The sequence below is a fragment of the Oryctolagus cuniculus genome, chromosome 18, assembly GCF_051225735.1.
Source record: "Oryctolagus cuniculus isolate XC-2025 breed Fujian yellow rabbit chromosome 18, ASM5122573v1, whole genome shotgun sequence".
Taxonomy (NCBI): Eukaryota; Metazoa; Chordata; class Mammalia; order Lagomorpha; family Leporidae; genus Oryctolagus; species Oryctolagus cuniculus.
The window spans coordinates 13,947,852-13,970,468 of record NC_142884.1 but is presented as its reverse complement, the minus strand read 5'-3'; the positions used below and the strand labels follow the sequence as shown (position 1 = coordinate 13,970,468).

General features: G+C 54.8%; 1 protein-coding gene across 13 annotated transcripts in view; it reads left to right on the top strand.

Annotated features, from left to right (window-relative positions):
* The window catches only part of POU2F2 (POU class 2 homeobox 2), a 37,065-nt gene that overhangs the window by 1,368 nt on the left and 13,080 nt on the right, over positions 1 to 22,617 (top strand). For 4 of the 13 annotated variants that reach the window (XR_016224516.1, XM_051836483.3, XM_051836497.3 and 1 more), the window contains exons 2-6: positions 6,055 to 6,120; positions 6,246 to 6,280; positions 6,420 to 6,476; positions 9,345 to 9,527; positions 9,772 to 10,056. Coding sequence is in view for 12 of the 13 variants with exons in the window: in XM_051836483.3 (XP_051692443.1) it covers positions 6,055 to 6,120; positions 6,246 to 6,280; positions 6,420 to 6,476; positions 9,345 to 9,527; positions 9,772 to 10,056 (626 nt within the window). In the remaining variant the exon portion in view is untranslated. The remainder of the gene's footprint in view (positions 1 to 6,054; positions 6,121 to 6,245; positions 6,281 to 6,419; positions 6,477 to 9,344; positions 9,528 to 9,771; positions 10,057 to 22,617) is intronic. The other 9 variants (XM_051836496.3, XM_051836501.3, XM_089318761.1 and 6 more) reach the window with 4 other exon arrangements.

Here is a 22,617-nt window from a genome sequence, read left to right as displayed (position 1 = left end):
CTAATTCAGCTGGTGTGGTATCAGAGAGGGCTTCCTGGAGGAAGGGGTGTCTAGGCTGCGATATGGAGGATTAGTGGATGTGAGCAAGCGCAGGGGGTGAGGGGGAATTGAGATGGAAGGAACAGCATCGGTAGGACAGCCTGTGTGTGTGCAAATGCATGAGTGTGTGTGTGCCAAGGAGCAGCGTTGGTAGGATGGCCTGTGTGTGTGCAAATGCATGAGTGTGTGTGTGCCAAGGAGCAGCATTGGTAGGATGGCCTGTGTGTGTGCAAATGCATGAGTGTGTGTGTGTGCCCATGCAAGGGAGACCCACAGACTGAGGCTGTCTGTTTGCTATGCCGTCTGCTCGACCATGGACTTGTCCCCAACTGGGAACAAGTATTAGACCCTTTTCTTGGGTTTCTCTCAGAGCAGCCCAGCCTACAAGGATGAGCCTAGGTTTTTCCATGCTGGGCATGAGTTGATACTTTACGTGGCCTTGGGCACATCCGTTACCCTTCTGTGGTCTCAAACTCCGTACCTGTGAACTGGGCATGAGGGTCTGTGCTGGCCATCTCCCAGGGTGAGGGGACTGTGTGACTGTGCACGTCTGGGTATACCAGGGTACCTATATGCACGTCTGTGCCTGCGCATGGCTCTGCATGTTGAGTGTGTGCACATCGGGTGGCTGTGCGTGACTCAGTGTGTGTGTAAGTGCATGTATGTATACACGTCTGGGTGTGTATTTTGCATGACTGCCTGTGGTGTCATGTCTGAGCGTGTGTCTTTACCTGCACACCTGTGTACATTCCTGTCTGGGATCTGCCCACACCTGTGTCCTATGTGTGCTGGCTGGGGCTCTACCTGCCTGTGGCTATGCCATGAGTGCTGCGTGGCAGCTCTTGCCTGTTGTCAGCACAGCTGTAGGGCCACCTCTGTGTTGTGTCTACTGCCGGTCTCTCCATCCCTCCCTCCTGACAGCTCAGAAGTGCTCACTCCCTTGGGGCCAGCCAGGGACAGCTGTGGGGTTGGTGGGTGTGAGGTACCGCTCCTGGGGAGGCCGGGGGCTGGGCCAGCTGGGCCCACAGAGGTTCCCGGCAGCACCAAACCTGCCCACAGGGGCTCCCAGGCCATAGCCTTGATTGAGACGGGCTGTGGAGGCAGGGGACCCAGGGGACAGACCAAGTGGGGCCAGGAGGGGTGCGGGGCAGTCCTTGGGCCCTCTATATTTAGCCCCGTTTTCGGTAAGTGCTAACGAGAAGCTGGCCTAAGTCTGCTAAAACTGGCTGGGGGAAATGCAGAGGAGAAGTGAAAGTCCAGGCAGGGAGGGGTGGGGGATGGAGGAGACCCAGAGTCCCTATGTGGGGCTGTCGGGCCAGCCAGTGTGAGCTTGGGATGGTGGGATTCAAGGGACAGCGGGACTCCCAGGGGCCTGGCGAGGTGATGGGCTGCTTTCCCTGCTGCCCCTTTAAAGAGCCCCACACTTTGCCTTGCGTGACAGTGGATAACCAGCCAACTTCTCTGTGGGAGTGAGGGGGTACCAGGGCACTGGAGCCCATTGGAATCACCTGTAGGGGCCCAGGCGCATCCTGTGCCGTAGAAATCTGAGGGTGTGGGGGTCAGAATGGCACCAGTGTTTCTGTAGCATCAGAGGTGGCAGGCACCCATGCCTGGGTCAGGGCTGAGCACAGCTTCTGCTGGCCCCTCTAAGTCCATGGTAGCCAGTGCCCGCCAGGTCCCAGTTATGGCGTCATTTGGCCTTTAGTCCGTGGGATTTGTCCTTGGTGGGAATGGCTTGGCCGTTTCCCTGCATTGGGCCCTTGGGCCCTGACAGGAGAACAGAGCCTAGGCAAGGCAGTGCTTAACCTAACCATGGCCCCAGGCCCCAGGCAGGCAGTGCTGGGGCTCTGTGCAAACAAGGGAAATAGAATCATGAAAATGTTTCCCTTAAAATTATTTTTAAAATTTTTTTCTAAAATAATTTTTTTATTTAATAGAGAGAGAGAGAGAGAGAGAGATCTATCTATCTATCTATCTATTGGTTCACTTCCCAAATACCTGCAAAGCAAGGACTGAACTGGGGCTGGGCTAAGAGCTGGAACTCAACCCAAGGCTCCCATGCACATAGCAGGAACCCAAGTACTAGAGCCATCACTGATGCCTCCCAAAGCACACATTAGCAGGAAGCTGGAATCAGAAGCCAAAGACGGGAACCGGACCCAAGCTCTCCAATGTGGGGTGCAGGTGTCTTGACCACTAGACTAAACCCCTCTCCCTCAAACTACTTATCTCTCCTCTGGCCGTCCCCACAGAGGAAACTGTGCCTTGAAGAGTTGAGTGAGGGTTGCTTGGGGTGGGGGCTGAGTGCCGAAGGGTCAGGTGATGGCAGAGATCAACAGGATTGGGTCCTGGTCAGCCCAAGGTTGCTTGTACGCATTTATTTATCCAAAGACACAGACCTGCGCAGTGAAGGAGCCCGGAGTCGGGGTGGGGAGGAGTCCCTGGCCAGGGTGGTCAGGCTGCAATGGAGCAGTCTAGAGGAGAGGGACACTGACCACCCAGGAAGTCAGGGAGGACTTCACGGAGGTGGTGGCCAATGAGCTGCACCTGGAAGAGCAGCAGGAGTTTGCCAGTAGAGAGGAAAAGGGTGCCCCGGGGAGAAGAGCAGAGGTAAGGCCTGGACGAGGGAGGTCAGGGCCGGGGGCCGCTGTCCGCCACTGACCCACTCGACCTCTGCCGCGCTGTGCTGGGACCCCTGGAGGAGCCCCAGTCTGACGGGGTGCTGGGGCGGGGGGCCCAGGGGGAGACCTCCGACTGGGGGTCGGGGCCCGGGTAGCTTCATGGAGCCTGTGCTGGATCCGGAAGGGGAAGTCGGAGGCCGCCCGGCGGGCAGAGTGGGCCCCGGCGTTCCAGGCAGAGGGCCCGGCCCAAGGCCTGGCGAGATGTCTGGTCAATGGCAGGGAGAGAGCAGGGTGGCGCAGGGACAGGTGAGGACACTGCGCAGACACCGAGAGCCCGCTCCTCTGGGCTGCTGGGGACACAGCTGTGAGTCAGACCGGGCCTGGCCCCTGGTCTGGGTCGGAAAGAACCTGGGCGCAGGCGGCCGCAGCTCGGAGCTGGGACCACGGAGGCGGGGGCTGTGGGAGGCTGTGCTCCTTTGCTGGAGAAGCACCAGCAACTGGGGCTGAGACGACGGAAATGTGTTTTCCCCAACTCTGGAGGCCGGAGTCTGACAAAGACGTCAGCAGGCCTGGGTTCTTTGAGGTCCCTCTCCTTGGCTGGCAGATGCTGTCTTCTCCCTGTTCGTCTCACGGTCTTCCCTCCGTTCCTGTCCGGGTCCCTGCCTCCTCTTCTTCTTAGGACACCAGTCTGACTGGATTCAGGCCCGCACTAGCGACCTCATTTTACCTTCATTCCCTCCTTCAAGAGCCTGTCTCTAAGCACAGTCACATTCTGAGGTGCTAGCGGCTAGGATTCAGTGTGTGAACTACGGGGACACGGCAGCCCACAGCAGAGGCCCAGGACAAGAGTCGACTCTGCTGGGGGAGATAGGTCAGGGGCTGCCCGGCTCAGTGGACTTGAAGGGCATTTGCCAACTCAGCAGGGAGCTGAGAACCTGCAAGCTCTGGACTCCCCGTCAAGCAGAATGCCCTGGTAGAGGGAAGTGCCAGGAGCAATTGAAGGGCAAAACTCCTGAGTGACAGGAGATGCAGAGGGTGGTGACCACATCCTGAGGCCAGGCTGAGGAGATGGGGAGCCAGGTTTCGAGCCAGGGAGGTGGGTGGAGGATGGATTGCCCCGGCCAATTTGGACACTGCTGGAGGGGCCCAGGAGGAGGCTGGGGCTGCTGCTTCAGGGATGCTAGGAGGGGCGGGACTTAGGACCTGCTCAGGCTGAGTAGTTGCCTGGAATAGGGCTAAGGACTGGGTGAGTAAGAGTGAAGAGCAGGCAGGATTCCCGCTCTTACTGTGTCTTTCACTGACATGACCATTCAGTGCCTCCTCCCCAGTGCCTGGAAACACTCTCCTCCCCATGTGCCCTGGCCACCTCTCCCCACCCCCACCATCTCCACCCTATACCTCAATAGGACTATGTGCTGCCCCCCACCACCACTTTAAGCTTTTGTTTTTTCTTTTGTGTTAAAATGTGGCATATATGTGAATAGTGCTCACATTTAAGTGTGCAGCATGGTGAAGCCTCACGTGTATGCACAGACCCTCATAACCACCAAGCAGATCCTTTCTGCTCCTGCAGGCTGCTTGCAGCCCCCTGAAGGCACCCACCGATCTGGCCCTGGATGTCAGCTTGCCTAACTCTGAACTTCATGTGAGTGGCATCGGAGCCATCTTGGGCTTGGTGTCTTTGACTCAGCCCCCATGTGTGCAGCTCAGCTGTGTGCACAAAGCAAGGTGCTTCTTTTTCACTGCTGTGGAGTGGAGTGGAACGTCTCTTGATGGACATAGGATGCTTTGTCTGTCTGCTCCCCTGTTAATGAGCCCTTGCAAGGCTTCCAGTTTGGGCCATTATGGAAAGGCCACAGGAGCATCGTGCAGGACACTTGTTCTCTTGGACGTGCCCAAGAGTGGGCATGGGTCAGAGAGGGAATCGCCTCAGCTTTCCAGCATAGCGTGGGTACCAACTTACACTCCCACCAGCAGCAGGTGACCTGGCTTTTGAATTTAATTCAAATCTCCAGTTGTAGAATTCCTAGACTTTTTATTGTTGCTGTTCTTTCTGTTGCTGAGTTCTCCCCATCTTTAAATATCTTGGGTTCAGAGTGCTCCGGAGATGGGGTAGGGATCAGGTGGAGTGAGTGGTAGGGTAGTGTTTAGGATCAGAGTCAAGGTCATATAAGGAAGGTGTGAGGACACCAAGGTCAAATGAAGGACTTGGACCATCGAGGCCCAACCTGGGACTCTGGGTGAGTAAAGAGACTGCGAACAGATTTATGCTGGGGTCCAGCACCAGGAAAAGTTGGGGTTGGTGACAGGAAGTGCATTTAGAGACGAGGTTGGGGGAAGTCAGGAGTGGGGTCCATTAGAACAGAGTCATCCTGAACAGAAGCAAGAACCCTGGAGTCCAATCAGGGCACCTTTACTGTCTCACTGTGCTCATGGGGAGGTGACAGCTCTTCTCAGAGCCTTGGTTTCTTCCTCTGTAGAATGGGCTAAGACACCTGCTGCTGTGAGCTCTGAAACTGATGGAGCTCTGTGCCTGACACTGGTGAGCACCTGGGGACAGGGCTCTGTCTGCATTGCTTCGTGTCCCTGGTGCCCAGCTTGCTGCTTGCCCCCTTCCTCAGCCACCTCCTTTCATTCCCTGGGTCTGGGGCACTGTACAGTGGGGCTGTATTTGGAGGTGGATTTGAGGGTACAGCTGAGCGTCAAGGCTGAAGTTGTGGGTAAGGTCTAGGGTTAGATTTGAGGACACTGTCAGAGCAGAGCTGTGTGGAGCTGGGATTGCAGGATTCCGGCAGGGTTGGCAGGCCTGTGCACGGCATGCATGAAGGAAGGCCGGGGGGAGCGTGGTGTGGACAGGAAAGTGGTCAGCCAGGAAGGGACCAGAGGGTGGCAGAATCACACGGAGATTTGACAGCTCCCTCCTCTGGGGACGGTGCAGCCACATCACATCCCCCAAGCCCCACTCAAAGAGTGGAAAACATGTCTCACCCGAAACCTGGTGGGGCAGGACGGGGAACCTGGGCGGCCACCCGTGAAACAGGCCCAAGGTCACACTTGCCCCTTTGGAACTTCACCGACCTCCCCTGGGCTGCTGATGCCTTCGTGGCCACTGTCTGCCTCCTGCTTGCCCCAGGGTCCACAGTGTGTGACACCTGCTATATCACTTTCTGGAGGGGCTAAAGGTTAAGGCAAGATCTCTTGGGCCTGAGGACTCCTCCTTGTCCTGCTGCAGGCGGGCAGAGCCCAGGATAGAGGGTCTGACTCTCAGAAAGGGGCACTTTCCAGTTTGGGGGGGAGGGGGTTGGGGAAAGCCATGCAGGGTGGCAAAGGAAGGGCCCGAGAACCTTCCTGTCTTCCACTTCATCACCCACTTCTGTCCCTCCTCTGTCCTCAGAAATAAGAATGTCTAAGCCCCTGGAGGCCGAGAAGCAAGGTCTGGACTCCCCACCAGAGCACACAGGTGGGTGGGGAGGACGGGGAACAGGGGTCACGGGGGAGGGGAAGTGGGACAGAAAAGAAGATGACAGAAGGGACAGGTGTGGTGGAGGTGGTGGGTGACAACACATCCTTTCCCTCTCTTTGCAGACACTGAAAGAAATGGACCAGACACTAACCACCAGGTCAGGAGGGAGTGGGCAGTGGGAGGGGCAGGGGGGCAAAGGGGGAGACAGAGGGGCTCTGTGTGCAGTCAGGAGGGGTGGGGTCACAGCTGTTTCATCACACTGTTTCTATGCCCCTGCCCCAACTTTCTCTTCGTAGAACCCCCAGAATAAGACCTCCCCATTCTCCGTGTCCCCAACTGGCCCGAGCACCAAGGTAAGCAGCTGCGGGATCCTCCAGGGAAGGGGGTCTTCATGCACCTGTCATGGGGCCAGGGCCTAGAGAGCATCGAACTCCTCCACCCCTTTTTACCCTGGGTTCCCGCCCCAGGCCTGTGACTCACCCAGGCTCCTTCCCCTTCCCTAGGGGGTGGGGGTGGCCAGGGAAATCCCCCCCAGAGCCCCAGGGTGATGAACAACAGGAAGCTGAGGGCCCCACCCCCATCCCGACTTCCCTGACAGAGCACCACCCCCTGTCCCCCAACACACACCCTGGGGCCAGCCAAGGTGGGGGCTGGCTGACCCAAGAGGACGAGGTGGGGATGCAGGAAGAGGGCTGGAGGCTGGCAGGGGCCAGGCTGCAGAATCCACATCCAGATGGTGCTGTTAGGCACAGCCGGGCTTCCCCGGGGTTTTCTTGGGCCTAAGTCCCTGCTGCCGGCCTGGCTGGGGGCAGCAGGCAGGTCAGGCACTGAGGGTGGGGGCAGAGGGAACATGAGCAGGACTCCTGGGCCTGACCAAAGTGGGCTTTGGAGGGAGTGGGAGGCCAGAACTGCTCAACCCCTGCCCCAGGCTTGCTCGGTGACCATGGCAAAGTCACTTCCCCTCTTGGGCTTCTCAGTTTCTTGTTTTCTGGTGGAGTGACAGACTGGTTAGCCTCTGAGCTGCCTTCCCCCTTTGGCGTGCCCCTTCTCTTCTTCTGTACTGAGCACTTGGAATGGGGCCCGTGGCCTTGCCAGCCCTCTGATCTCAGGTGTGGCCCTTGCCACAGTCAGTGTGTGCCCCTCGGCCCCCACCCCCACCCTGCCCTCCTGTGCTGAATCAGGTCTCTGCAGTCTCTCTCCAGCAGCTGCCTTTGTTCCTTCTCCAGGCCCGGCCCCCATACACCGCCCCCCCATTCTCTCCACCTTTCTCCGTGTCTTCTGTCAGTCTCCCCCACATGCAGTGATTCAGTGCCCTCATCAGGGTCACACACAAATCCACATTCTACCGCGTGCATTTATTTATATAATAATTTTGTTAATTGGCTCAATCTTCAAAAACACTTTATTATGGAAAATGTGAAGCAGATATAAAAACAGACAGAAGGGTGTAAGGAAAACAAACCCCTCAGGGGCCCGTCACTCAGTTTCAACAATGATCAGCTCATGAACTGCCTCACTTTCTCAACAGCTTAAACACATGGTTTTTAAATGGAAATTTCATGAATGGAAAACCAGAGTCACTTGCCATGGAAATAAATATGAGGATTATCAAAATCTACCCCGAGTCTCTCATGTACTAAAGGTCTACATCTAGGGCCTTCTCTCCATTGGCTGAGAGGGGAGCGGAGCCGGAGCTGGGGAGATGTTAAGACATCCTAGCCCCACACGGAGACTTTCTTAAGACAACCAGAAAGAGTGAGAAAGCACCGGAAAAGGAACAGTGTCGTCACCTTGGCAGCTCATGTTAATTTTTGGAAACTTCACATTAGACTGTGGCACACTTCCAAATGCGTAGCTCCTCAGTGTGTGACTGGGTTGTCACCAGCGGAGCACACCTGTGTCCCCAGCAGCACATGGAGAAGCAGACAGGACCAGCCTTCCAGAGGCTTCGGTGCCCCTGGCAGGGAGGCCCCCGCCCTGACTTCTAACGCAGTGTCCTTTCCTGCTTGCTAAGCCCTGGAGCCCTGAAACTTCCTGACATTCCTGTCCCACACTTTGGTATATACCACTTACTGTCATTGGGCCTTTCCTGGGCCTCTGTCTGTGTTCGTTTCTGTGTGCCTTCCAAACACCATCACCCTCTCACCCCAGCAACCCACTGTGTCACCTTGAACAAGTTGCTTTCTCCTCTGGCCCTCTTTTTACACCATGGCACTGGGATGTTGGGCTAAAGGATGGTCCCTAATGTCTGCTCTGGGCCTGAGAGTGTGTGTTTCATCAAGCCCTGCTTTATCCCTGTCCTGAGTGACTATCCGCCAACCTTTCAGTCAGCAACCGCTGCGGTCTGGCTCCTGCTGGAGGATGGCCTTGTGCTGGCCTGTCCTCTGTGTGACACGTGAGAGGCAAGGAGGGGCTTGCTGACCTCAGGGGTGGAGGCTGGCACCTGATGGCCCTTGGGGCACGTCGGGCCTGTCCACAGCAGAGGACAGGCACAGTGCTTTGCTCTGTCATCCTGCCAGTGTTGTTTACTTTTCTTTTAAAAAAAAATTTATTTTATTTGAAAAGCAGAGTTACAGAGAGAAACAGAGACAGAGGGAAAAAGGGGCTTCTATTGGCTGGTTAACTCCCCAAATGACTGCAACATATGGAGCTGGGCCAGCCTGAAGCCAGGAGCCAGGAGCTTCTTCGAGGTCTCCCACCTGGGTGCAGGGGCCCAGGCACTTGGGCCATCTTCTACTGCTTTCCCAGGTGCATTAGCAGGGAGCTGGATCAGATGCGGGGCAGCTGGGTTTCAAACTCGTGCCCTTATGGGATGCCAGCACTGCAAGCAGCAGCTTTACCCACTGTGCCACAGCACTGGCCCCTCCAGCAAAGTGTGACGCTGTTAGGCAGATGAGAAGTGCACTTTGGGCTGACACAGAGGAGTGTGGGGCCCAGACTTCTGCATTTGCCCTCTCTGGTGCCCAGTGCATATTCTGCATTGTGCAGATGGGGAAACTGACTCCCAGAAGGGGAAAGGTGCTCTCCAGATGTGGTCTCTTCTGGGAGTTTGGATGAGGGTGATGTGGTTGATGAGGACATTGAGACCAGAGGAGTGGTCCGAGGCCACTGGCCAATCAGTACAGGGCCATGAGCCACAGTCTCAACTCTGTCCTCCAGTTCACTCCTGTGCCAGCTTGAGGCTGCCATTGCCACACATGTGCCCTCTCTTTGGTTCACAGGTGGGCATTCTCTCTGGCCTCCACTTAACATTCTGGGGTCCCGGACCCTGCCTCTCTCCCCCCCAGATCAAGGCTGAAGACCCCAGTGGTGACTCAGCCCCAGCAGCACCCCCGCCCCCTCAACCGGCTCAGCCTCATCTGCCCCAGGCCCAACTCATGTTGACAGGCAGCCAGCTAGCTGGGGTAAGTACTCGGGGAAGGCTGGGGATAGGAAGCACCAACCACCCCCTTCCCATCTGTTGCAGGAGTAGTGACTGAGGTGACCCACCAAGGCCATGGCCATGCTCTCATGCCTGCATCTTGCCTTCCTCTGTCCTCCGGGAAGACTTGTCCCCCTAACCTGCTTAGCTCAGGCACTAACCCCTCTCTGCCTTCTCTGCTCCCCTGACTCCCTCCTCTGCCTCCCTGCTGCCTGTCCGCCCCACAGCTCACGGCACTGATGCCAGCTCAGCAGCAGCTGCTCCTACAGCAAGCCCAGGCCCAGCTCCTGGCCGCCGCCGTGCAGCAGTCCAATGCCGCCGCTGCCGCTAACGCCGCTGCCGCCGCCGCCGCCTCCTCCACCTCCTCCTCCTCTGCTTCTTCCGCCTCCTCCTCGACCTCACAGCCCCCAGCTTCCTCTGGGGGAGGCGACCTGCCACCACCACAGCCTGCCAGCCAGCCCCCTGGGACCCCACAGCTCACCTTGTCCCAACCCATCCAGCTCACAGCACAGGTAAGGGCGGCCATCAGGGACCACACTGCCTTGAGCAAAGGATGCGCAGAAGCAGTTCTGACCACCAGCCACGTGCCAAGTGGTTCCCAGAAATCGCAGGAAGCCTTGGGAGTGATTACAGCCCATCAACCAAGGGGTGAAGGCTCGCAGGGAGGACTCTGGGGCTATAATCCTCCCCCAGTGGAGTTCTGGGCTCAGCACTTCCTGTGCATCTTGCTGAGGGGTTGAAGCCTCATGGAGGTTATCGTTATCCTCAACTTTGAGAGGAGTGAACAGTGAACACTGTGAACAGTGCCTGTATGGGTATGAATCAAAGGCTGGGAATCTGATGAGTGCCCCAAATTGTGTGTCCTCGCATCCATAAGATGCTCTTTGAGAAAAGAGGTCCATGATCTAGGGTAGAGTTATCAAGAATCCGTGGTTGCCATAACACAGCACCACAACTGGGTGACCTAAAACAACAGAAGTGTATTATCCCAGACCCCAAGTCCCAAATCAAAGTGTCAGCAGGCTGCGCTCTCTCTGGAGGCCCAGGGAGGATCCTTCTTGCTGCTTCTGGGGTGGTGTCTGTTCTGTGGCTTGCGGATAGTCAGTACAATCTCTGCCTCCTTCGTTGCATGGCCATCTTCTCTCTGTGTGTGTCTGTCTCTGGACCCCAATTCTCCCTTTCCTGTAAGGACACCAGTCATTGGGTTAGGGCCACCTTAATCACTTATTGTAGCTTGATTACATCTGCAAAGACCTTATTAAAGTCACATTCACTGGAACCAGGGGCTCCTTCAACATGCCTTTCTGGGGGACACGATCCAAACCATGACCACAGCCAGTAGACTTCCCACGAGGGTAGCTGATAGGAGCAAAGTGAGAGCTAAACGGCACTCTTAGCTTCCGGCGGACACACTCTCTCCTCCCCTGCACGCCTTCCCAGGTCACTCGCCTGCTTTCGCCCACTTTCTAGCAGGTGACAGCTCTGGGAAATCTAGCAGCAGAGAAACCTGTTCGGCTTCCCCTGGCCTAGTGCTCCCCACAGTGACTGCTCTATAGGTGCTTTTCTTTCACTCCATCCACCCCTTTCATGGACCCCTCCAGCAGATGCTGTCTCTGCAGGGGAGCTGTCCAGCTCCTGTGAGGAGTTCTCCTGATAGAGTTCACACCGCTGCTGGTGTCCGTTTCAATAGCGACTGATGCCCCCCAACTCGGGACTTCACTGAACCTGGAGTTGATTCCTGCCTCCTTAGAATTTCCTGCCACAGGGCCTGATTCTGCAGAGAGATTCAGAGTAATCCGGGCCTGTGTTCCATGCTGACTCCCGCCATGCAGCCCCTCAGTATCTGGCTCGCTGCGGCAACAGTAACTGTAGACCACCGGGTGCTGCCTTTGCGCCAGGCACTATGCCAAGGAAAACTTCTTTGAATCCGTGAAGCCTCATCATTGCCAGGCTTTGAATGACCAAGTGACTTTCTTCAAGTCATGCTGTGAGCTGTAGCAGCAGAGCTGGCCTGGGAGCCAAGCCTAGGAGCCTAGGGCCGTAACCACGTGACCTGTGGCTGTTGCCTTTAGCTGTCCTTCACGGGGACATGGTTTCCAGCCCCTCCCACCTGGGCCACCAGAGACTCCAGCAGCAGGTGTCCTGTTTGCCTCGCAGCACACGCGGCCTTTCACAGAGCAGTGCCAGGGGCTGGGGCACCTGGCTGTGGGCTGCACTCTTTTGCATCTCAGTGCCCTGCCCTTGCTCTCCTTTCTACCTCAGTTTGCTGCCTTTTTTTTTTTTTAAACCTGGGCAGCTCCTCTTCATCCATTAAGCCCAAACTCCAGGGTCACGCTTCCAGGAAGTTTCTGCTGACTTCCCTCCCTCCAGCTGTGTCCAACATGACTGAGGAACTATCTGTTAATGAACAAACACTGGAGGAACGGGGAGGGAGGGCAGTTTAGTGCAAACCCACCCAGGCCATTGCCCCTGTGAGCAGCAGGCACTTCTGCTCGTGCACCCCTAGAACCACCTCCCCTGGGCTCCTGGTGTCCCAGCAGCAGCAGCAGGCCCACCCTCTGCCGCCGGCTCAGGCCCGGATCATCAAGGTCTTCTTAAACCTCTCCCTGCCCAAGCCCTTTCCTCTTGCTCTCCCCTTCCTGTGACCCTCAGCTCTCATCTTTCTTTGTCTGTTCTCAGCAAGTGCAAAGCCAAGCCAGCTGTGTTTTCTGGGGATTCTTTCTCACTGGCTGAGTCGCCCCACGGCCGCATGTCCCCAGCAGTGGTTTATTCAGTGCCTTCTGTGTGCCAGGCACTATGCTGGGCCCAGACCAGTGGGGGCCTAGCTGCCCACTGCTGCAGCCTCCCTGGCCCTGGGCTTGAGTCACTCCTCTCCCCAGGCCTGTGCAGCTCCATTCCTACAGTCTTTTTCTTTTTTTAATTTTTTTTTTATTTGACAGGTAGAGTTATAGACAGTGAGAGAGAGAGACAGAGAGAAAGATCCTCCCTCCGTTGGTTCACTCCCCAAATGGCTGCTACAGCTGGTACCGCGCCAATCCGGAGGCAGAAGCCAGGTGCCCCCCCCCCCCGCCCAGTCTCCCATAAGGGTGCAGGGGCCCAAGCACCTGGGCCATCCTCCACTGCCCTCCCGGGCCACAGCAGAGAGCTGGACTGGAAGAGGAGAAACTGGGACTAGAACCCGGTGCCCATATGGGATGCCGGCGCCGCAGGTGGAGGATTAGCCAAATGAGCCATGGCGCCGGCCCCTCCCACAGTCTTTTTCACAAACATTTCCCAGCCTCCTGTGTGTTAGGCCCTGCAGGAAGCTGCAGTTAGGAGTGAGTCACAGTCATCCTTGCTCCCAGGGGCTCCTCTTATAGTAAAGCAGGTACATCAATGAGGCACTAAGGAATGTTTCACTTGGAAAGTGCTAAGAAGCCCAGAAGAGTCAAGGGCACTCACACATCCTGTCACTTCCGAACTACAGAAATGGTGAAGGGACGGCGCCCCCGCCCCCTGTCCCCATGATGCCGGCTTCCAAAGCAGTGCCCGTTAGATGGTGTCACAGGACCCTTCCTGCGGCCTCCAGCTTGTGCAGATGCAGGGCGACCTAACACAGCTGTCAGAGCTCAGCACGGTGCTGGCTGCCGAGGGGCCATGTGGAGGTTTACTGAGTCAGTGAGGAATGCTTTGCCGCACTTTTTTCAATCAGTGGCAGGGAACACGTGTCTCCAGGGGAGTATTTCAGAATGTCAGGTGGGGAGGGAAAGGCACCACTGGAGAACTTACCTTATCGCTTAACACATCATTTTGTATTTGGAGAGTGGGGAAAAGATATTCCCTATTTTTGCAACAGGGACATAAAAAATAAAGCTTAACAAAATCTTTTAGGCAAATAGGGCCTAGTGAATAAAGGTTTCCCAGAGAAACCTACTGGATACGGTGGGAACGTAGGAAAAGTGTGAGAAGTGTGTCTGAGGAAATCAGAGGCCTTCAGCAGGAGCTGGTCTCTGCCCTGGGGGAGGAGGAGGAACAGGTTACCAGGTGGATGAGCTCCAGGTAGTAGGAGCAGCAGGTGTGAAGTGAGAAAGCAGAGCCGGCATGCGTGGTTGGTGCAGGACGGAGAAGGATGAGCTGGGCAGAGCTACTGTTCAGGCCCAAGCCCAACTCCAGGGAGCTGAGGAAGAAACAGGAACGGGTGGCTCAGCTCCCTCACAAGGACTGACCTGGAATACCAGCCCCGGCACCAGATAACGGCCTCCCTGTTCCTTTCTGGGGCAAGCAAATGGGTGCCAGCATTTCCAGACTCGTAGCCACCCTGCCCAGGGAGACAGAACAGGTCCAGCTGACCAGGTGTGAGGCGGTGCCCCTCGCCCCTGAGAAGGCAGGTCAGACCCACCTGGACTTGGTGGCCTGAGGATGGGGGAGGACAAGTCCCCAGGAGGGAGAGGTGCGTCCTGTGCTTGGAGAAAGGGCAGCAGGAGCCAGGAGAGCCTGCTGGGAGGGTGTGGTCAGTGCACACACACAGAACCTTCGCATCTCAGAGCCCATAAACTCCTGGTTGGATCTACTGTCGCCTGATTACCCTGGAATTTTCGTGTAAGGTCACATGTGCCGTAACACACATTCTGGATGGGCTGCTTTTTCTCCCATTGAATGGTTTTTGTTTGGTGATGTTCAACCCAAACTGCCAGAACTTCCTGGGCTCCACGGAGCAGGGTCAGCCTCTGGGGCACAGGGTCAAGAGAAGAGCCCATGCCTGAGACTGCTCCCTTCCCCCACCTCCCACCCTTAGGGTTTCCCTTTGTTTGTTTGTTTGTTTGACAGATAGAGTTAGATAGTGAGAGAGACAGAGAGAAAGGTCTTCCTTCCGTTGGTTCACCCCCCAAATGGCTGCCACCGCCGGCACTGCGCCGATCCAAAGCCAGGAGCCAGGTGCCTCCTCCTGGTCTCCCATGTGGGTGCAGGGGCCCAAGCACCTGGGCCATCCTCCACTGGCTTCCTGGGCCACAGCAGAGAGCTGGACTGGAAGAGGGGCAACCGGGACTAGAACCCGGCGCCAATATGGGATGCCGGTGCCACAGGCAGAGGATTAGCCAAGTGAGCCATGGCACCGGCCCCTTGCGTTTCCCTTTGTGCAGTGACACATAATAATCATAGTCATTGGTTCATCCAACTGGCACTTATTGGGCATGTTTTTGTATGCCAGGTACCCATTTATGACCTGAAGGGACAACTGTGAACAAGGCAGAGGTGCCCCCCACCAAGGACCTTATGTTCTAGTAGGGAGACAGGCAGTGGACAGAGTACGTGCAATAAGGGAAATGAAATAGGTCAGTTTCCAAAAGGGAGGAGGCCTCTAAGTGGAGCGGTTAAGGGAAGGGCTTCACTGGGAAGAAGGCCTTTGAGAGTGCAGGCCTGGCGGGTGGTGCAGGAGCCAGGGAGTTGCAGAGGTCCTTGCAGAGCTCCTGAGACTGGGGCCAGGGAAGACGGTGTGTCTGGCGCAGAGTGAGTGAGGACAGGTCAGAGGTGTGAGGAACAGCAGCAGGGCCAGGGTTTGCAGGGTCTCCTAGGCCAGTGCAAGGAGTGTGAAATGCGTTCTAAGAACAGCAGGAGGCTGTCGGAGGGTTTTCAGTGGGGAAGTGACGTGACCTCACTAATTCTTCACAGAGCTTTTCTGGCTGTTTGGGGAAAGTGGATTGCAGGAGATAGGAGTAGAAACAAGGGGCCAGTAGGAGGTCATTGCAGGCATCCAGGTGGGAGATGAGGGGACTTGAGCCAGGAGGTAATGAGGTGAGGTCCTAGATGCCATTTTGTGTGGTTTGGCTGGGTCAAGGGTAGTTCCTAGGATTTTGGCTTGAGTAACTGGATAGTGGTGAGGTGGTTTCCTGAGTTGGGGAAAAAGGGTGTTTTGGGGGGCTGTTGTAGGAAACAGGAGGCTCAGTTTGGACGTGTTAGGGTTTCAAAGAGCCTGTGAACACTGCAAGTGGAGGCGTCAGGGCAGAACCCAGCAGAGTCGGGTCGGGGCTGGCTGTGTCAGCTGTTGGAAGAGGCTGAACCCTAGAGCCAGACAGGGTTCCCACCCTGGAGAGCTCACAGGGGAGAAGCCAGTGCCTGTGTTTGGGGAATTTGTTGTGATTTCCAAAATGCTTTCTGGATAATAACGTGACTCAGGTCTCAGAACAACCCCATGAAGAGTGAAACGTTATTATCCTCATTTTATAGATGAGAAAACTGAGGCCCTGAGAGAGCAATGACTCAGTAATAATGGCTATCTTCTGTGGAGGACCAATTAAGTGGCCAGGGATCAGCTAAGCATTCTGCAGGTCGTGTCTCATTTCATTCCTTTAAAAGCCCCCTGAGGTAAGAATTGTTGTCGCCTGAGGAACTTGAGGCTTAATGAGGGTACGGAACTGCCCATGCTCCCACAGTGTGTGAGGGACAGTCAGGTTTCCGGCCGTCTCCAAAGCCCAGAACTTTCCATGACACCTTGTATCATTGTCCTAGATGGTTAAAGAGGCAGAGCCCAGAGAAGTGGTTTCCCAGGCCACACACAAGAAGCAGGCAAAAGTCAGCTCAGGCCCTGAATTTCCACACTGGAAACTGGACCCTTGCACCCCACTGGTCTCACCCCCCCAGGGTAGCAGCTCCGTTGGCACCATTCTCACATGGGAGACTCCCCAGGGCAGTTCCAATGACAGGTGCTTGGGGCCCCCAAGGCTGACAGGACTCAGAGTGCCAGGAAGTCGATCCTAGTTTTTTTTTTTTTTTAATTCGCAAATAATAATTATATATATTTGTGGGGTACAATGTGATATTTTGATACATGTATACATTGTGGAATGATCAATCTGTTTAGCATATCTATCACTTTAAATATTTATCCTTTAAGTGAGGACCTTTAAAATCCGCTCTCTTAGCTGTTTTGAAATGTACAGCACATTATTATTGACCGTAGTTACCATGTGTGCAGTGAACACCAGAACATGTTCCTCCTGAACTGAACCTGGCTTTCTCTCCTTTCCCTGCTCACCTCCTCCCCTCCTGTCCTTATTTTATGTTATGATTGTTATTTGAGAGACAGACGGAGAGCTCCCATCTACTGGTCCACTCCCCAAATGCCAGCAACAGCTAGGGCTGGGCCAGGCTGAAGCTAGGAGCCAGGAGCCCGGTCTGGGTCTCCCACCTGGATGACAGGGGCCCTAGTGTTTGAATCTTCACTGCTGCTTCCCAGGGTCTGCGTTAGCAGGAAGTTGGAATCAGAAGTCAGAGCCAGGACTCGAACCCAGGCATCCCGATGTGAGATGTTGGTGTCTTAACCCGGAGGCCAAATGCCCACCCTGCTCTCCTCGTTTCGAACAGTTTATCACAATATAGCTCACACAGTTCCCAGCCCCCACTCTCCCTGTTCTCCCCACTCTGGACTTCACTCCAGGCTGTCCACGTCTTAGAATGGAGGTCTGGACCTGAGCACAGCATGCCCCATGAGGAATAGCTAATGAGTATGGGCCCTCAGGCCAACGCCATTCTGGTCCTGGAGGCTGCAGGCCTGGGTGGAGGCCTGCAGTGGGGGTGAGAGCCGCAGCCAGTGGGCTGTCTTCCCTGTGCACTGGGGCGAGGCGTGGCACCTGGGCTATGTCACAGCCGGCCGCTCTGGGGCCGAGGCCTCCTAAATTCACTCTCATGGCTTTCTCTTCCTCCTGGGTGGAACCAAACCCTGATGGGAAGGTGGGCAATTACACAGGTCACTTGTGTAGGATAGAAACTGTGTTTCGATTTTTCTGCCCCCAGTCTGTGGCCTGGTCCCAGCCAGCCTGACTTGAGGTTTTACCTCATTCATTTGTTGAAAATTTGCTGATCACTTCTTAAGTTCTTCCACAGGGTTGGGGCAAGAAGAGTTGGGGTGGTACAGGGTGATCAACATTCAGCAGTGAGGGCAAGCATTTGGCACACAGGTTAGGATGCTGCTTGGGATGCCTGCATCCCACCTCAGAGTGCCCGGGTTCAGGTCCTGGCTGTGCTCCTGATTCCAGTTTCTTGCTGGCGTGCGCCCTGTGGGGGGGCAGCAGGGTCCCTGCCACCCACAGAGGAGACCTGGATTGAGTTCTGGGCCCCTGGCTTTGACCTGGCCCAGCCCTGGCTATTGCAGGACTGAACCAGTGGATGTTCTTTCTCTCACTTTCAAATAAATAAAAATTCAAGGACAAGATTCAGGGATGAGCAAGAATTGATCTCACCCCTTCTCAGCTTCTGTGAGGTCCACTGATCCTCAGCGCTAGTGTTCATTGTAGGTTAGGAACAAAGCAGTTGCACCATGAACTACGCTCGGGGTTCTCCGTGTCTCAGCTGCTGCTTCTCTGCGGTCTGCTCAGACATAACACGCCCCCCAGTGGCTTCCGAGGGCCACCCTGCCTCTCAACTGTGGGGAACTGGGGCCCCCTATCGGCTACTCTGGTCCTGAGCCTGCATCTCCTCTCTTGCTTTCTATTCTTCGTCTCTCTAATCAGCAAACATTTAGTGGACGTCACCATGCCCAGATACCTCTCTGGAGAGAGAAGGTAGACACGTCTGTGCCTTTACGGAGCCAATGCTCCTTCTGGGTGAGGACGCAGAGGAGAAGCTGATAAATGTGAAGGGAAGGAAAGACGTAACAGAGAGGCCAGAGAAGAAGGGAGGCCCTTGCTGCAGCTGGTGGCCAGGAAGGCCTCTGTGAGGAGGGTGCCTGACGGTCTCAGACGACCATAGGGGCCCACCAAGGACACATCGAGAAGGGGGAGGAGCTATGGTCCTGCGCAAGGGACTTCTTTCTGGATTCAGTAACAGGAAGGAGACCAAGGCCTGTGTGGCCGGACCTGAGTTGGGAAGGCAGTCATGTGAGGAGAGAAAGGGGAGGCAGGCAGGGGGCTGGGCCTCAGGGTGGCGGTGAGGAGTCAGGTTCTGTTACAGATGCCACGGACCTTCAGTCCACAGACCATCCTCAGGAAGCATCTGTGGGTGGGATTTAGAGTGTCCATCAACTTGGATGAGAAAAAAATTACCTGTCAATTTTTACTGCCCTCTAACTGAAAATGTAGCATTTCCTTCTATTTTGACTAGAGGCAATGGGCCAAGCAGTAGTAGAGGTACTTGGACTTTGTCACCAATGAAATACACAGAGATTTTATTTTTTAAAGACCTATCTATTTATTTGAAGGCAGAACAATGTGGAGAGAATAATGCACACCCACACACATACACACAGAGAGATATCCTCCATCCACTAGTTCACTTCTCAGATAGCCACAACACCCAGGTTTGGGCCATGCTGAATCCAGGAGCCAGGAGCTGGCTCATTGCCCAAATGCCCACAACAGCCAGGCCTGGGCAAGGCCAAAGCCAGGAGCACAGAACTCCCTCTGGTCTCCCTCGTGAGTGGCAGGGACCCAAGGAGTTGGGCCATCTTCTGCTTCCCTTTCCAGACACATCAGCAGGAGGCTGGATCAGAGGCCCCACAGCCAGGACCGGAACTAGCAGTGCAGCATGGGATACCAGCATCACAAGTGGCTGCTTAACCCTCTGTGCCACAGTGCCAGCCTCCAAAGACTTTCCGCCTCTCTTACAGTTGTTGCAGATCTCTCAAAAAACTGTTTTCATTTTGTCGTTGCTTGATTTGTTATCAGATCAATTGCTGAATATTGTTATTTAATATGCTTATAAAGCACCTCATAAATCAATGTCACAGGTGGGCATTGTGGTGCAGGAGGTTAAGCCACCACATGGGGCATACACATCCTATACCAGAGTGCCTGGGATTGTGTCGTTATAGACAGTGAGAGACAGAGAGACAGGTCTTCCTTCCATTGGTTCACCCCCCAAATGGCCACTATGGCTGGCGCTGCGCCAATCCGAAGCCAGGAGCCAGGTGCTTCCTCCTGGTCTCCCATCGGGTGCAGGGTCCAAGCACTTGGGCCATCCTCCACTGCACTCCCGGGCCACAGCAGAGAGCTGGACTGGAAGAGGAGCAACCGGGACTAGAACCCGGTGCCCATATGGGATGCCGGTGCCACAGGCAGAGGATTAACCAAGTGCGCCACAGCGCCGGCCCTGCGGCTACTTCACTTCTGATCCAGCTTCCTGCTAATGCACGTGGAAGGCAGCAGGAGCTGGGCTAAGTACTTGAGTCCCTGCCACTTATAAGGGAGACCAGAGGGAGTTCTGTGCTCCTGGCTTTGGCTTTGCCCAGGCTCGGCTATTGTAGGCATTTGGGCAATGAACCAGCAAATGGAAGATCTGTCACTCTTTCAATTAAAATAAAGATATCTTAAAAAAAAAAAAAAGTTAGGAGTCCAAGAAGAGTTAGACATGCCTCTGCCTGTTGGAATTTCAGCCTAGCAGAGGAAAAGTGAACATCAACAAACACATTGCCTGGGAGCAGTGCAGCACAGGGGGGTGTGGGTCTTGTGTTGTGGGACCCAGTGTGTGTAAACTTTGGAGGGAAAAGAAGACAGTGTTATGAAGCCAGAATTAGGCATGGAGCCTTGGCTGGGTACATTGTAAACAGTGGCCTTGAAGCTTACATTCCGCCACTTCTTCTTCTTTTTTTTTTTTTTTAAGATTTATTTATTTATTTGAAAGTCAGAGTTGGGGGGGCAGGGGAGAAAGACGAGAGAGGAAGCTTCCTCCCACTGGTTCACTCCCCAGATAACCACAACAGCCAGGGCTGGGCCAGGCTGAAGCCAGGAGCAAGGAGCTTCTTCCGGGTCTCCCGTGTGGGTACAGGGGCCCAAACACTTGGGCCATCTTCCGCTGCTTTCTCAGGTCATTAGCAGGGAGCTGGATTAGAAGCGGAGCAGCCAGGACTCAAATCGGTGCCCGTATGGGATGCTGGTGCTGCAGATGGCGGCATCACCTGCTACACCACAGCACCAGCCCCCAAGTTCTGCCCACTTCATGGTGGCTCCATGGACAGACATGGCCATGGAATTTTTATTGGGCTGAGGTTAGTTGGAACAGAGAAGGCAAAACAGGCACAGTTCCTAAAGATAGATTGAGAACTTTCAAACCCTAAATTTGGGTTCTGAGGTGATCAGCAGCTCAGGTGAGAAAGGTGAGAGGTCAAAGAACATCAGGGTGCTCTGACCTCTCCTGGACACAGAGGGAAGGCTTGCCAGGGGACAGGGAACAGCCGTGAGTGAGTGGCTGGAAAAGCAGGTGGTCACAGTGACTCTGGGAGGGGAGGGACACTAGGAACTTACTTATTTACTTGACAAGAAGTGTTCCAAATCCAAGAGTACAGAAGGACTTATATATACCAGGGATATGTTCTGGTATGGTTTTCCAGACAATATAGCGAAATATTGTCTATGCATGCCCAACCAAACACGTAGGTATGCTTTTTTTTTTCTTTTACAATTTATTTATTTCATTTTGAAAGCAGAGAGAAACAGAGAGGTTGCTCATCCACTGGTTCCCTCCTCAAATGCCCACAATAACTGAGCCTGGGCCAGGCTGAAGCCATGAGCCAGAAATTACATCCAGGTTTCCCACATGGGTGGCAGGGACTTTTTTTTTTTTTTTTTTTGACAGATAGAGATAGACAGTGTGAGAGAGAGAGAGAAAGGTCTTCCTTCCGTTGGTTCACCCCCAAATGGCCGCTACAGCCAGCACTGCGCCAATCTGAAGTCAGGAGCCAGGTGCTTCTTCCTAGTCTCCCACACGGGTGCAGGTGCCCAAGCGCTTGGGTCATCTTCCACTGCCTTCCCCGGGCCACAGCAGAGAGCTGGACTGGAAGAGGAGCAACCGGGACAGAACCCAGTGCCCATATGGGATGCTGGCGCCACAGGCGGAGGACTAGCCAAGTGAGCCACGGCGCCAGCCCAGGAACTTTTTTTTTTTTTTTAAGATTTATTTTATTTATTTGAAAGGCAGAGTTACAGAGAGAGACAGAGAGAGAGAGGGAGATTGAGAACACAGAGAAAGATCTTCTATCTGCCAGTTCACTTGCCAAATGCCATAACAGCCAGGGTTGTGCCAGGCCGAAGTCAGGAGCCAGGAGCTTCATTCAGGTCTCCTACATGGGTGCAGGGGCCCAAGGCCTTGGGCCATCTTCCACTGCTTTCCCAGGTGCATTAGCAGGAATCTGGATTGGAAGTGCTGCAGCTGGGACTCGAACCGCTGCCCTATATGGGATACCGACATTTTGGGCAGCTGCTTAACCCACTAGGCAAGAACTTGAACTATCACCATTGCCTCTCAGGGCTTTATCAGGAAGCTGGAATTGGGAGTGGAGTTCTGATTTGATGGGATGGAGGCAGACACCAGCTGGATGTCCTAGGCACTAGGGCTACAGTGGTGCCTGAATCAGGCAAGATCGCATGCTCATGGAGCTGTTTCCAGCGAGCGTGGCATGCCAGGAGTGAGTAGACAGAAGGAGCAACAGCTGGAGACGGATGGTGAAAGTTGTGAAGGAGACAAAGCGGGAGTGGTAAGGGGGCGTGGTTTAGATTAGGTAGCAGAGGGCATCTCTGTGGAGACGACTTTATGTTAGGATCCGAGACAGAAGAAGGCAGGAACTGCCACTGCCTCACAGAAGGAAGAGCACGTGTACAGGCCTGGAGGCAGGAGCAGGCTTGGTGCATCTGACTACTGGTTTATTGATTTGAAAGGCAGAGCTGGGACACCTGCATTTCATATTGGAGTGCTGGTTCAAGTCCCACTGCTCCACTTCAATCCAGCTTCCTGCTGATGCATCCTGGGAAGCAGCAGCTGACGGCTGAAGTGCTTGGTTCCTGCAGACCCAGGTGTGGGAGATCCAGATGGAGTTCCAGGCTCCTGGCTTTGGCCTTCCCAACCCTAGCTGTTGTGGGCTCTTGTGAAGTGAACCAGCAAATGGAAAATCTCTGTCTTTATTTTCTCCCTTTTTCTCACTGCCTTTCAAGTAGAAGAAAATCAATAAATAAACATTAAAAGAAAAAAAGGGCAGAAGGACCAGCCTTGTGACACAGTGAGTTAAGCCACCACCTGCAAAACCAGCATCCCATATGGGCCCCACTTCAGGTTCTGGCTGCTCCACTTCCAGTCTAGCTCCCTGCTGGTATGCCTGAGAACGCAGCAGA